General features: G+C 39.3%; 1 protein-coding gene across 1 annotated transcript; it reads left to right on the plus strand.

The window, feature by feature from the left end:
• The first annotated feature begins 714 nt into the window (after positions 1-714).
• On the plus strand, positions 715-10,833 carry LOC108365874 (uncharacterized). The gene is made up of 5 exons (XM_017620066.1): positions 715-1,245; positions 7,440-7,577; positions 9,597-9,720; positions 10,352-10,508; positions 10,580-10,833. The coding sequence occupies exons 1-5, from the start codon at positions 1,111-1,113 to the stop codon at positions 10,737-10,739; spliced, it is 714 nt and encodes a 237-aa protein (XP_017475555.1). The 5' UTR covers positions 715-1,110; the 3' UTR covers positions 10,740-10,833.
• The last annotated feature ends 2,088 nt before the right edge of the window (positions 10,834-12,921 follow it).

Below are 12,921 nucleotides of genomic sequence, written 5' to 3' on the forward strand. Positions count from 1 at the left end.
TTGTGATGGAACAAAAAATGAAATGTTTTTGTCAAAGACGAAGTGTTGAAATGTTTAAAATAAAGTGAAAACAGCAGCCCTAGAAACTAGCGGTATACTAGCCTATTATTGAGCCATAGGGGCCGCTAGAATCCCAGTCACGTGTAAGAATATCTGCCGGCATTATAAAGACAAGAGAAAGGTAGGGTCCGAACGCCTCGCACTACAAAGAAAGTGCTCCAATTTTCTGGGGCACCATTCCTTCGAGCACCTGAACAGCTTAGGCACCGATCGCACTTTGTGGATTCCTCAAAAGATCGAGAGGGTTCAAGGACATATGGCGATATATCTTTAGTGTAATTTTCTTCTTTTAGTTTTTATGTTTCCACGAGTGAACTCTTGACGAAAGCAGCCCACCTTATCTAGCCAAATCTAAACTAACACAACCATATCAACGTAGATCCACTACGATTGAGCTTAAGCAGTATCGTCCTTAGCAAAAATTAATGAAAGTCATAAATAAAAAAATCAGGGACACCCTAATGTGTGTACATTAATAAATGAACATACATTTGTATACAGCAAAAAACCAATCGTCAGCGGCGGGTGTTCTTATCCGCAATTTTAGTTTTTTTTTTTTTTAATTTCATTTTTAATTGCTATTTTTTTCTTTGTGTGTATGAATGTACATATGTACATATATATTTTTTTTTTACTCCAACAGCGTACGCTGCTTCCATTTACAAGTGGCTGGAGCTGAACAACGCGTCATCGCTCGCACTTAGAAAAATCGCAGCCAGTTTACGCGCCGCTGCCTGTCGCGAATGGCGAGAATTCCTAAATGTTTGTTGTAAAATTTACAAAATATTGAAATAGTTCTGTGTTTGCTCTGCGTGAATTGAGTTGTTAAATTTGCAATTTCACTAGCCAGCCCCAATAGGCGCTTTATTCGTGTTTATTGAAGCGACTTGAATTTGTTTTTTTTATTTTTTATGGCAATAATTAAATACATACATATCTGCCCAATGGTGTAAAAAAGTGAATAACTACAAGAAATGCTAAAAAAAAATCGCATTGAAAATTGCGCTACCGTCATTTGCTAAGTAAAAAAGTGAAAAACCATTGGAAAAAATGTCAACTGTGCATGCTGCAACAGTGCTCTTCTTCTTCGTCAGCGTGTTAAGTTTTGAATTCGCCTCACCTTGGCTGAATTTTAACAGTTATGCATCCAAGAAACGTACCGATCTGAAGAAACGATGTCCGAATGTGAGTCTAATTTTGTCCATTTTTGTATCCATTTGGATGTGTTATCAGTTGTGTGCGCGTGTGTGGGTTAATAGTTTTAGTATGTGGCTTTAATGTTGAGCGGAAATTGTGCTGTGAGCAAAAAACAAAAACAAAAAACATTTATCAGTATTTCCTGAGGCATGCAAGGCGCGCAAAGAAAAACGTAAACACAATTGTTATTAAAGGCTAATTTTTTATCACTTGAGTTCTGGAAAAAATTACGAAAAAGAATTGAAATAAGTATGGACACTAGGGTGGTCCAAAAACAGTAAAGTCGTAATTGTAATGCTCTCACCGCCTAGGATTGTTCTACATCGAAAAAAATTATACCCTTATTTTATTTTTTTTTTTGAAAGTTTCAAAGTTTTCCATGTATTTTTATATGAAAAAAAACAAATTTTCGTAGAAATGGTATAGTATTCTTGAAAATCAATATTTTTCGATCGGAAAACTCTGGTTCTCTTCAGGAGACTTTCAATAATAATACCCAATTGTTTATTTAACCATTTTTTAATGCTAACGGGTTTTTATTGTTCCCCCTTTGCATTTTTCGGGGTTTTTGTGGGTTTTTGGACCTATAAAATATAGTTGCGTTGAAAAAATTGCTAAATAAACAATCAGGTATTAATATTACCCTATCTCCTGCAGATAAAGAGAGTTTTCCGATAGAAAAATATTGGTTTTTAACAATTCTATACCATTTCTACGAAAAGTTGTTTTTTCCCCATATAAAATACATGGAAAACTTTGGGCGCTTTGAGCGACCTCTATATATTTTTTTATTTCAAAATGATGAATAGGGATATATCTTTTCGGTACAGAACAATCCTAGGGGGTGAGAGCATAAAAGTTCCGACATTTTCGTTTTCACATGCATTTTTGGACCACCCTAATGGACACACACATACGTATGCATAAGTATTGCATTTAAAGAAGTTTGTCTAAAGATGCATTTAAAATAAAGTAGACATTTTCCTTTAAAATCGCCCTTAAAAATATTCATAAGATTTAGTATGTGAAACAGTTGTATTGTGAAAATGCAATAAGAAAAAATACCTGCAGTAAATAAAAAATGTAAACGTGGTCGTATCCGCACCCAGAGGTGAACCACGTTCCACAAAATGAATGGCAAGTTTGGTCCCTTTTTCTTCTTATTTAACACTTAGATAACTTGGACATAGGCCGACACCATAAAATTTCGACGTCGAAGCATCTTTTCATTGACCAGAGAGTATCACGGCGTATCGCGTGCGGTATTCAAAGTCAGGGGCGATTTCTGTATTTTGAGCTTGTCCGCGCCATTTTAAAGCTCGTCATCTAATTTTCTGTCCGCGTTCCCATCGGCCCGTGTTATAATCCGGCCTTGAAAAGCCCTAATATTCTCTAATCCGGCTGCGATAATAAATAGCAAAAAAATACAATCACTGCGAAGCGACCTTGTAGCAAACTGTTCCGCATCATTTCACTGCAAACAAATTAAAACAAATAAAATACACTTACTACATACATAAATATGTATTTGCATATACTTATACAAACATACAAACACACAAACGCATACGACATTTTGTTGCTATTTTGAGATAATCATTTAAATCAGACAAAATAGTTCACACCAAAATAATTTAGTCTTTGCATGAAATTAGTACAAAATGTATGGGGTAATTCGTTTTCGAGAGTAATGTATTTTTTTAGCTTAAAATGGAATGAAATACAATATAGAAAATGGGTAGTTGAGCGCAACCGTTGCTAAAAAGCATCTTGATACATTGGCTTTCCAATTCAACTGTCTAAGGTATACACAACATGTTGTCTCAACTGTTGAGTTGATCAGAGATAACCAGCAACGCGTTCAGAAGGTACAATCGCAACAGTTACTAAGCTATTGCGCCTTCTGAGCGTGCCCAATATAAAGGCGATGCCGAAACAAGTCTTGAAACGGTCCTGAACTAGCTCCGGTGTGAACCCGAACGAGTCCTCAAAAAATGTCAAATGGTCTAGATCAAGGCCCGAAATGGTCCTGAAAAGGTCCTGAAACGTTCCCGTCGTTATCCCGAAATGTCCCTAAAATAGTCCCGAACAAGCCCCGAACAAGCACCGAAACGATCGAAAACGTCGTCAACTTGTCCAGAAATAATTGCGAACAAGTCTTAAAACAGTAACGAAATGGTAGCAAATTAGTATCGAAATGTTCCAGAAATAGTCTCAAAATGGTCCTAAAACAGTCCTGAACTAGACGCAAAATGATGCATCTCGAAATTGTCCAGAACTAGTGCCAAAGTAGACTTCAAATAGCCCCAATGAACCTCGAACTAGTCTCGAAATGATTCCGATCGATTTTCGAAATGATCGCGAACAAGTCCCGTAATGGTCCTGAAATAGTCCTGCAGAGATCTCGAAATGTTCCTAAACTAATCCCCACATGGTCCTGAAATAGCTCAGAACTTGTCCGGAAATCTGCAGTTGAACACACAAGAAGCAATTATTGATTTTCTGCTGTGTTACACAAGAAATTGTTACAAATTACTGCTGGGTTAACACAAATTTCATCCAAACCGAGAGCTAAGATCTCTTCTACACATCGAAAATTTTAAGTATTACTCGGATCTACATAAATCTTATCGAGTGCTGGTGCGTATCTCTAACCACTCAGCTACGACAAGTTAGAATGCATTTATATTTTAACTTTATCGGTCTGCGATAGAATAAAATTCAACTGCAATGGAGCCTTGGGCCCACACCACCACATAAACTATTCAAAATGATTAAACAATTGCTATGCACTAAATTTTCGAATTCATCAAATAAATCATAAGATTGGTGCCAGCTGTAGCATTCAATTAAAATATGCAAATTTCCGCCGCATTTTCGTTTTTGTTCTAAATAATTTACATTCCATATGGAACGCTTTTCCCATATAAAATAGCCAAGCGATCGATTTGTGTGTATGTATTTATTAGTATTTCACGTCCATTTACGGATACGTTTATTCTTCTTCTTCTTTTTTTTCTATTTTGCACTAAACTAGATCACAACGACGCACGGCGCTGTCGATCGCGCATCACTTGCCAGCCAATTGCAAGCGATGCCGCAAGCGCCAAGCGTTAGCGATGTCAAGCGGTTAGTGAAACAGAAAATAGCAGTTCCAAATAATTCCAAATATACACTTTCTTTTCTGCACTTGGCCGTACGCCCAAACATGCCCCCATACACATACATATGTACATACTAGAGCTTTATAAAAAAGACGCCAGCCCGAATCTGCGCGCCCCATGAAGAACGCGCACCTACAAATGTTTGCATTGCTGATGCTGCTGCTGTTGCGGCCGCATGTGCTCGCATTCTAAATACTTTTTGGTCTACCAACAACCAGTAAGCAGTTATGTTTTGGCAAAAATGTAAAAAAATAAAAACAGAAAATTTTAATGTAAATACGTTTTTCATCAAATGGAATCTCATCAATATGCGGCACACGCGACATTGCACATTTATCAGAATGACGGAAAAGAAACGGGCGCTTAGACAGACAAGTATGTAGGTAAATACATACATACACCACTTTGGCGACCACCTTGGCCAGCTACCAAGCGCCAGCATCTACATTTACATACATACATATGTACGTCTGGAGTAAATGCGCTGCAATCTCATGAGCGTGCGCGCATGCGTTGGGCGACGTAGCATTGGCCGCGCCAAAATCAATCACACTTTCTAAGTGGCCGGCCAAGCCTGAGCGCGCGCGCACCCAACTACCCAGATTGTGTCGATTTCATGGCCAGTCAAATCTGAGCGTTCGCAAATGTTGACTGAATACCAGCGCGTTTGCGCACTCGAAATGTGATCCATTTAATTTAGTTCTTTTTATTGTCGAAAAAGCACTTAAAAACTCGTCCACAAACGGATTCTAGTGGGCGTTGGAAAATTACATTCTTCATGTCGATAAGTGAAATTGTGCGAAAGAAAAAGTAAAAGGAGGCAATAGAGGGCAATGAGGATTAATCCTCTTTTAATTTTTCATATGGCTTTTACTTTTAGAGAGTGGAAATTATGTAAATCAATCAAAGGAATGTAAAATTTTCATATTCGAGAGCAGATCCTTCTCTTCTTCTTATTTGGCGCTGCAACCGCCTAAGCGATTTTTACCGTTTCACTTCTATGCCAACTGACGCCAATTGGAAATGCTAAGTGAAACTAGCCAAGTCTTTCTCCACTTGGTCTTTCAAGCGCAGTGAGGACCTCCCTCTTCATCTGCTATGCATTTCGATTCAAGAGGGAAATTGTTGGGATTAAGAGCCCCGTTGGATTGTTAGACAGGATAACCTCCATTACATTGCCAAGAAATTGTGAGGCGATTGCGTCAACCTTACTTATTGACCGACTTCAAAAAAGGAGGATGTCATGAATTCGATGGAATATTGTTTTTTATGTATATTATCGCTTATCTTTGGATCACGCGAACCAATTTCGATAATTCTCTTTTATCGGAGAGGGGGTACCTCGAGGGTGGTGCCATACGAATTTGGTTTGGATCCGATCATTGGATCACGAAGAAATTGTCAGTAATCTTAAATTTTTATATAAATGTTTTTTTTTAACTGACTTCAAAAAAGAGGAGGTCATCAATTCATCGGAATGATCTTTACAGCTGTATATATTTCTTCTTCTTATTTGGTTTGTTGGTTTGGGCCGAGACCAAAAAGCTTCTCAAATTGCCTTTCTCCTATGCGAATTTGGGCCAGTTGCTCAGCTCGAGTGCAGACAGGTCCTTCTGCACTTTTTCCTTTATTGTATTCGTGGGCGCCCTTGCTTTCGTTATGCACCCATGGGTGATACAGTTCGTCATTCCGTCTTCTCCGATACCCGTCGCCCACGCGAACAGAGCCCTAGATCTTGCGTAGAATAGTTCTCTCGAAAGCAACCAAAGCCTTCTCATTTGTGTTCCACATCGTCCACGTTTCTGACAGGTATGACGAGTGACATGTATAGCGTCGCTTTTGTTCACCATGAGAGGGCTCTGCTTTTTAATTGCCTTCCGAACTCAAAGTAGAACCTGTTGGCAAGAGTGTTTTTTCGCTTGATCTTCATGCGGACGCTCACCACTAGACCAACCTACTCTAGCTTCTTTTTCTAATCTGGAAAATGCTACGGTTACGTCCCTTAGTTTCAGACTGACGATATCGATATCATCAGCCAGCAGCATCATTCCTTTGCTATATGTATGTATGTGGTGCCGCTGCCACTCAGATTTTCAGCTCTTATGACGCTTTCCACCATCAGATTGAAAAAGTCGCACGAGAGTGAATCGCCTTGTCTAAAACCTCGTTTAGTCTCAAAGGGCGTGGAGAGGTCCTTCCCAATTTATACGGAGCTGAAGTTTGGCGTCGTACAGGCAGCTTCTCTTCGTGCTTTAAAATCGACAAAAAGATGCTTATCTAGTATCTTCTCCAGGTTTTGACATGCCGTGAAAATCTAGTTATCTTAAGCCTCAGTGTGGCTGTCTAATCAGTTGATTCAGTTTTTCTCACTGTATCATCGGCAGGACCTTGTACGCAATATAAAGAAAGCTTATTCCGCGATTGTTGGATTGGACAAAAGTACACCGAGATTCCGGTCCTCGGACATATTCGTCGGACCAAATTCTGCTTAACAGCTGGTACATGCGCACCACCAACTCTTCGTCACCGCCTTTGAACAACTCAGCCGGTATGCCGTCGGCTCCGCGGGCTTTGTTGTCCCTACGCCACCTTATTGTTGTTCTCTCCTCGTCTTGGTCCAGTAGAGGGACGTGAGCTTCGTCCCTATACCTTGGTTCGGGTTCTCCTTCATCAAACGCGCCACCTGTGTCGCCATTCACGAGCATTGAGAAGTGTTTTCTCCATATCTCACGTGTATCCCGGGCAACTGTTACCAGATTTCAGGAGCTAGACCCATTTTGATTGCTGCTTTATTTTCTAAAAACTATTTTATTTTATGTAACATGTAATTCAATAAAAAATTTCGTTTGTTACTAATAGTATGTCATAGTAAAATTTTCTGTAGAATTCAACGAAGCAGAAGTTTGTGCAAACACTTCTTAATTTACGATCTCAAATATTTTTGAACAACCATTTTTAACAAGTTTTTATTTATACCGTATCCATCATTCTCGTAATGAATTCTTTTATTTTTTGCAGGTACGCGGCATCCGGAATTTCGATCTGGAATCGATGATGGGATTCTGGTATGTGGTTCAGTATTACGCATCAACGGAAGAGCTGCCCGAATATGCCTGTATGCAAAGTGATTTTACGTTTTCCGCAGAGGATCAGCATGTAAGTATTGTTATAGTGTTGGTGCCCACTAATGCACGTTTTCGTATCCTATACATATAGATTTTCCATAACCTGTATTACATTACATTAGCTGAGCCAGGGAAGTTCTATTTCTGCGACGGTAACTGCACTGAGGTACATACATATGTACTTACATGTTGGTGCGGGTTGTCGCTTTAGGCAAAGAACATAAAGACGCGGCACACGGCACGACATTTTTATAAAGTTTTTATTCGAAATAAAACTTGTTTTTATTCACAAAGCACGAATTACTGCGATTTTTCAATTTAAATTCACAATTCCCCTTTGCCACTTGTTTCTAAGCAAAAAGTTTGTTTACGTGTTGCCATAAATGTCAAAATCGGCAAAACCAAAGTAGCGATTTCGGGAATACGTCACCTTCAGTTCACTACTCCGTGCCACCAAATGGCTAAAACGGCAACACTGTTACCTAGCTCAATATTTGTATTTTTTGGATTATGACACCAGCGATATATTTCTAGCGTCCCCTTTGATCAGTGTTCATCCGAGAGTTTTTCCTCTCTATGCGTTTGTATGAAGTCTATAGAAAGCTTTAAAAAGCTTCTTCAGCGTAATATCTTTTGACTGCTTTAGATTAAGTTCAGACTTTGTTTTATGGGTAGTCATTAACGGCCAGCTGACATCGGAGATGAACTAACTCATCAGCTTTGTGGTGCCGAATATATTCGAAATCTCCTGACGAGCTTCAAATCCGCTGTTATTATCTGCGTTTGATCTCCATTCTTTCCTTGTGAATATCGGAAGTATGTAGTCGGCTTTTATAGAATACATTTAAGTAGTAAACTTGAAGAAAACTTGTATGTACTTATATTGAATTTGCAGGTGGCTAGCGCCATATGCCCTTCCTTGCAAGCTCTGTCTCTCTTCCGGCACCCATACCAGAAAGAGAAAAAGCTGCTCTGCCTTTGCGGGAAAATTTACTACAATTCACGAATTACTTAAGCCCGAATATATTCATATTCAATATATCCAGAGCTTTTAGACTTGCCTGACTGAGAAAACATAGATATTACATTAGTGTCGGACTACCCTTGTTCGCAAACATTCGACAGCTTTATGTATTTTGGAACTATTTTCCGTCATCCCTTGTCAAATTTGGTTTGGAGACAAACCGGCTTCGGCGTTGTTAAATCTTCAGTGTCATGTTTCACTTCTTGTACAGTCGCCAGCTCGGATTCGAAGGCGGAATAACTTTTGTGCTCCTAGTCATTCCGAGTACACTCCTCCTCCGACCTTGTTTTCCATTTAAGATCCATCAGAGTACATAGAACTGAATAGAGTCAGTGGGTCTCGAAGCATCTTGGCTCCTTCTACTAGGGGCTTCTGCTTTATACCCTTTGTCGAAGCTTGTTTTTGGCCGGTCCAGAGTTGAGTTGTGACCACAGTGATTAGTCATTCCATATAGGATACCCCATTTAAGCCCGGTTTCGCTTTTAGAGGGCTAACGTACAATTTCGCACAGTTTCTTTTTCATCCAGTATGAGTCCCAGATATTTCTTGGATTCGCTTATATTGAGTTCAATATTGGTGAAAGTTGGAGGAATGCTACATTCCTGAAGGATAGTTACCTTTCTTTATGCGTCCCGATTTCATAGAGCGCTGTTTCCATGGACTTACCCTTAGTATCAGCGTACTGTATTGTTACCGAAATTGCCTCTCTGATATGGAATTCTATAAATAATTTTTAATTGAAAGGACTATAAGCTTATAGGTCTTTTTAAGTTTTTGGGGTTGAGTTGCAATGTATTTCCCTTCGCTACCTCTGGCTACGTGATTAAGTGTGATCTTTCTATAACAGCATGCAGTAATTATGTGCAATTCATGCAGCATGCATGTACATGCATGTTCCTTTCTGTAATTGACCAGGATAACATCCAGTAACTCCCGTCGATTTATCTTAATAAAAAAATATACTCCGTCTAATAGCAAAATATTTTTTTTTTCAAAATATTATTATTTTTTCTATGATTTTTTTAGATTACAATGAATTTCAGTTACATCTTTGCCGAAGATCCATTGCGTGAGAAACTACAGGGCAACATCACTTGGATGATACCGGATTTTGAAACACCCGCACACTGGATGCACACTGAAGATATTTGTAAGAAAAATTTTAAATATTTTCATAGAAAATATGTATGTAGATTATGACAAATAACAACAGTAAAATCAGTCTTTAAAAATCTGCTTGCATCATCTTTTTATGTACATACATTTGCGCATTAGGGACATTACTCTCCACAAAACAAAACAAAAAAATAAGTTCTGTTTTTTTATCAGAATTACTGAAGTTAAAATATTTCAAGGCTTCCGCCAAAATATTTCGGAAAAATATTAAAATGTACGTGAACTGGACAGATTTGCAAATACTTCCAAAAATATGGTATATAAACAAAATTAGTTTTTAAAAATATTTTTTCTTAAAAATCACCTCAGATGACAGAAGAGTTAAGAAGAGCTTAACGTCTGCATACAAATTTTTGAAAATTTTATCATTGGAATCAAAATACTTACGATTTTTGGTGGTAATTTCAAATCGATTCAACTCACGTAAATCTTAATACTTTTCCGAAATATATATATTGGCGTGAGTCTGAAAATATTATAAATTTTATAACTCTAGTGGAAAACCCGTAACTTTTTAGTGTTTGGTGAGGCACCCTAATGTAAAAATTTATACTCTCATGAGTGTTTTCTTGATTTTTATATTTTTTAATAATCTCATTTTACAGATGAGGGCATCTACAACACTTACGTCATCGATACGGATTACAAATCGTGGAGTCTGATCATGCATTGCGCTGAAAAGAAAAAGTCACCGCGTTATTTATCAGCGCTGTTGTTGTCGCGAGAAACGGAGTTAGGTGAAAATGTTATCAACTTTTTGAGGTATTTCAGTGAAATTTGCTAATAAAAAAAATGGTAATCAACGAATACTATTTATCATTTGTTGTTTGCAGAGAAAAGCTACCCCGCTATGATATTGACTTATCGTTCATGTTTCCAATCAATCAAACCTGCAACAATTTAATGGAGTCAGTTGATGATGATCCCTTAGCTTATATTGTAAATGGACGAAAGAATGCAAAAAATGCATTCAAAGTTATTTTAAAGCCTTGAGAAAAGAGCAAAATATAAAAAATATATTACTAAGTTAATAAACAAATTCTTTAAATTACTTTTCAATACTCAAAACCCTGGGTTGTTAATCAGATTTTATGTGTGTCGTGGAAACAGGGTAATTCACGAATTACTTAGAGAGTAAATTACGAATCGTGGAAACATCGTATTTGAAAAAACCTTTTTTAATTTAGATGTTGTCCGGACCAGGGATCGAACCTAGGTCCCACGCAGTGGTAGGACGTCCCTCTATCCACTCAGCTGCAGCTTAGGCTTTCGAAAGCCTGTCAAGATATACCAATGGTCAGTAAGACTATGGTCAGGGACCAGGCCATAAAGACAAACTTACAAGCCAGAGAGGCTCTCCAGGAAGGGAACTACCCTACCTGACATAAACTCCTCCCACGATGCGGGCGTACCCTATCTACCTGCAGAATATGGCCTTAAAACTCTTCGTCGAGAAGGGAAATAAAAGATGGCTATAAAACCGCACATGTAGGACGACCCAACAAATCTGTCACAACTGCGATGCACTCATTCGTCTAGAACGACCTCTACTTAAGCGAGTGAAATAACAGATCACGTTTGATCGGAAAACATGCTGGCAGAATGGGCCTACCGGCCATTGACTTCTGCTGAAGCTGCCGTGTCGAGAAAGAAATTAAGAGCGTGCACCACTATCTCCGTCACTGCCCTGGTACAGAACCCACAACAAGGTCCTCAAATCGCACGCCGTCTTTACTTGGGGCGAAGACAAATAAACGGTGTTCGTGTTATACAAAGCCACTTCCCGGGGACGAGTAGGATGCGAGCAGGGATTGGATGCCTTCTGATGTCTGCTGAATACCATTTATCAGTCCCCCAGTATTATTTACTTTGTTGCTTCCTCCGAGAGCATCCCAAGTGTTAACTACTTGAAACATTACTACCTCCAGAGAATATCAGTACGCATCTCTAGCAACTAACAGACGAAATCTAGAGTTGCATCAACTCTCCTCTGAACTCGACTGGCCTTAAATGGCATTAAAAACATTCATAATCTAGATATACCAAGTACATATCCAGATGGCGAAGTAGTTGCCCACGACACTAACCTTATCTGCACTGGCCCCTCAAACACACTGAGCTAACACCCCTTTATCTTTGGGCCATCAAAGGCGACAACGATGTGCACCAAGGCACATTAAGCAGGTATAGCACTAAAGATAAAACAAACTTTATAACGTAAAACTAGGTGAACTGGTACTTTACTTTGCCTCGGTGATCCTTAGTCGCAAAGTGGTGTATTTGTTGTAGATTTATTGCAATTCTTACACAGAATGACAGCGTATAATTTCTCAGTGTAAAGTATGTATATGCTATGTGGCCGCTGTAGCCGAGTGGTTGGATGTGCATACTATCAAACAATTACAAAAAATGTTTTTTTCTAAAACATTCGTCGCCCCTCGGCAGGCAATGACAAACCTTCAAGTGTATTTCTGCCTTGAGAAAGCTTCTCGTAAAACCAATTTGCCGTTCGGATGCGGCGTAAAGCTGTTGTTCCGTCTATTTGTGTAACAACATCAAGACACGTACTACAAATTGGAGGAGAAGCTTGGACAACCACTTAACTAAAGTTTTAGCGTTGCCACAGTAAAACCGTGGCGACAAAATACGGCCGGCAATACAAGTCGACGCGGCAGCTGACTCCACTGCTGCTCCTAGCCAACCAGCCACCAGCTCAACTCCAGGTACAAGCATTAACTATGAGCAAACTGCACTTGGCAGTAGCCCAGGTCAACCAGCTTCACGCTTTGGCTACTTCGGTTGTCCTCACAAGCAGTATCGCCACAGAAGACCTGGGTATTCGACTTATTCAAGAGTCGTGGACTGGCAGGCCCAGATTAGAGATTGTCTTCGCTGCGGCTTATTTTGCGGAGGACAACGCCACCCCTTTATGTATAGCTGCCTATGGAGTTCTGTTACAAAAACGGCATTTACAGGTCGGGAGTCGATGTAAGTCGAGACCAACTGCCTGTTATGTTATGTCGAGAATTTATTTTATGAACTTCTGGACTTTGTCCGTCAGTCCGTATTGGTGCCTTCTGACGTACCTTGGCAAGAGCTCTGCTGCAAGCAGGTGTCTGTTCGGGTGCCCACATCTGTGACACCTTACTATGAACTGCTTACAGAGCAGAAGCAT

This window comes from Rhagoletis zephyria, unplaced genomic scaffold, assembly GCF_001687245.7.
Source record: "Rhagoletis zephyria isolate East Lansing unplaced genomic scaffold, Rhagoletis_zephyria_1.1 Rzeph_scaffold_02035, whole genome shotgun sequence".
Taxonomy (NCBI): domain Eukaryota; kingdom Metazoa; phylum Arthropoda; class Insecta; order Diptera; family Tephritidae; genus Rhagoletis; species Rhagoletis zephyria.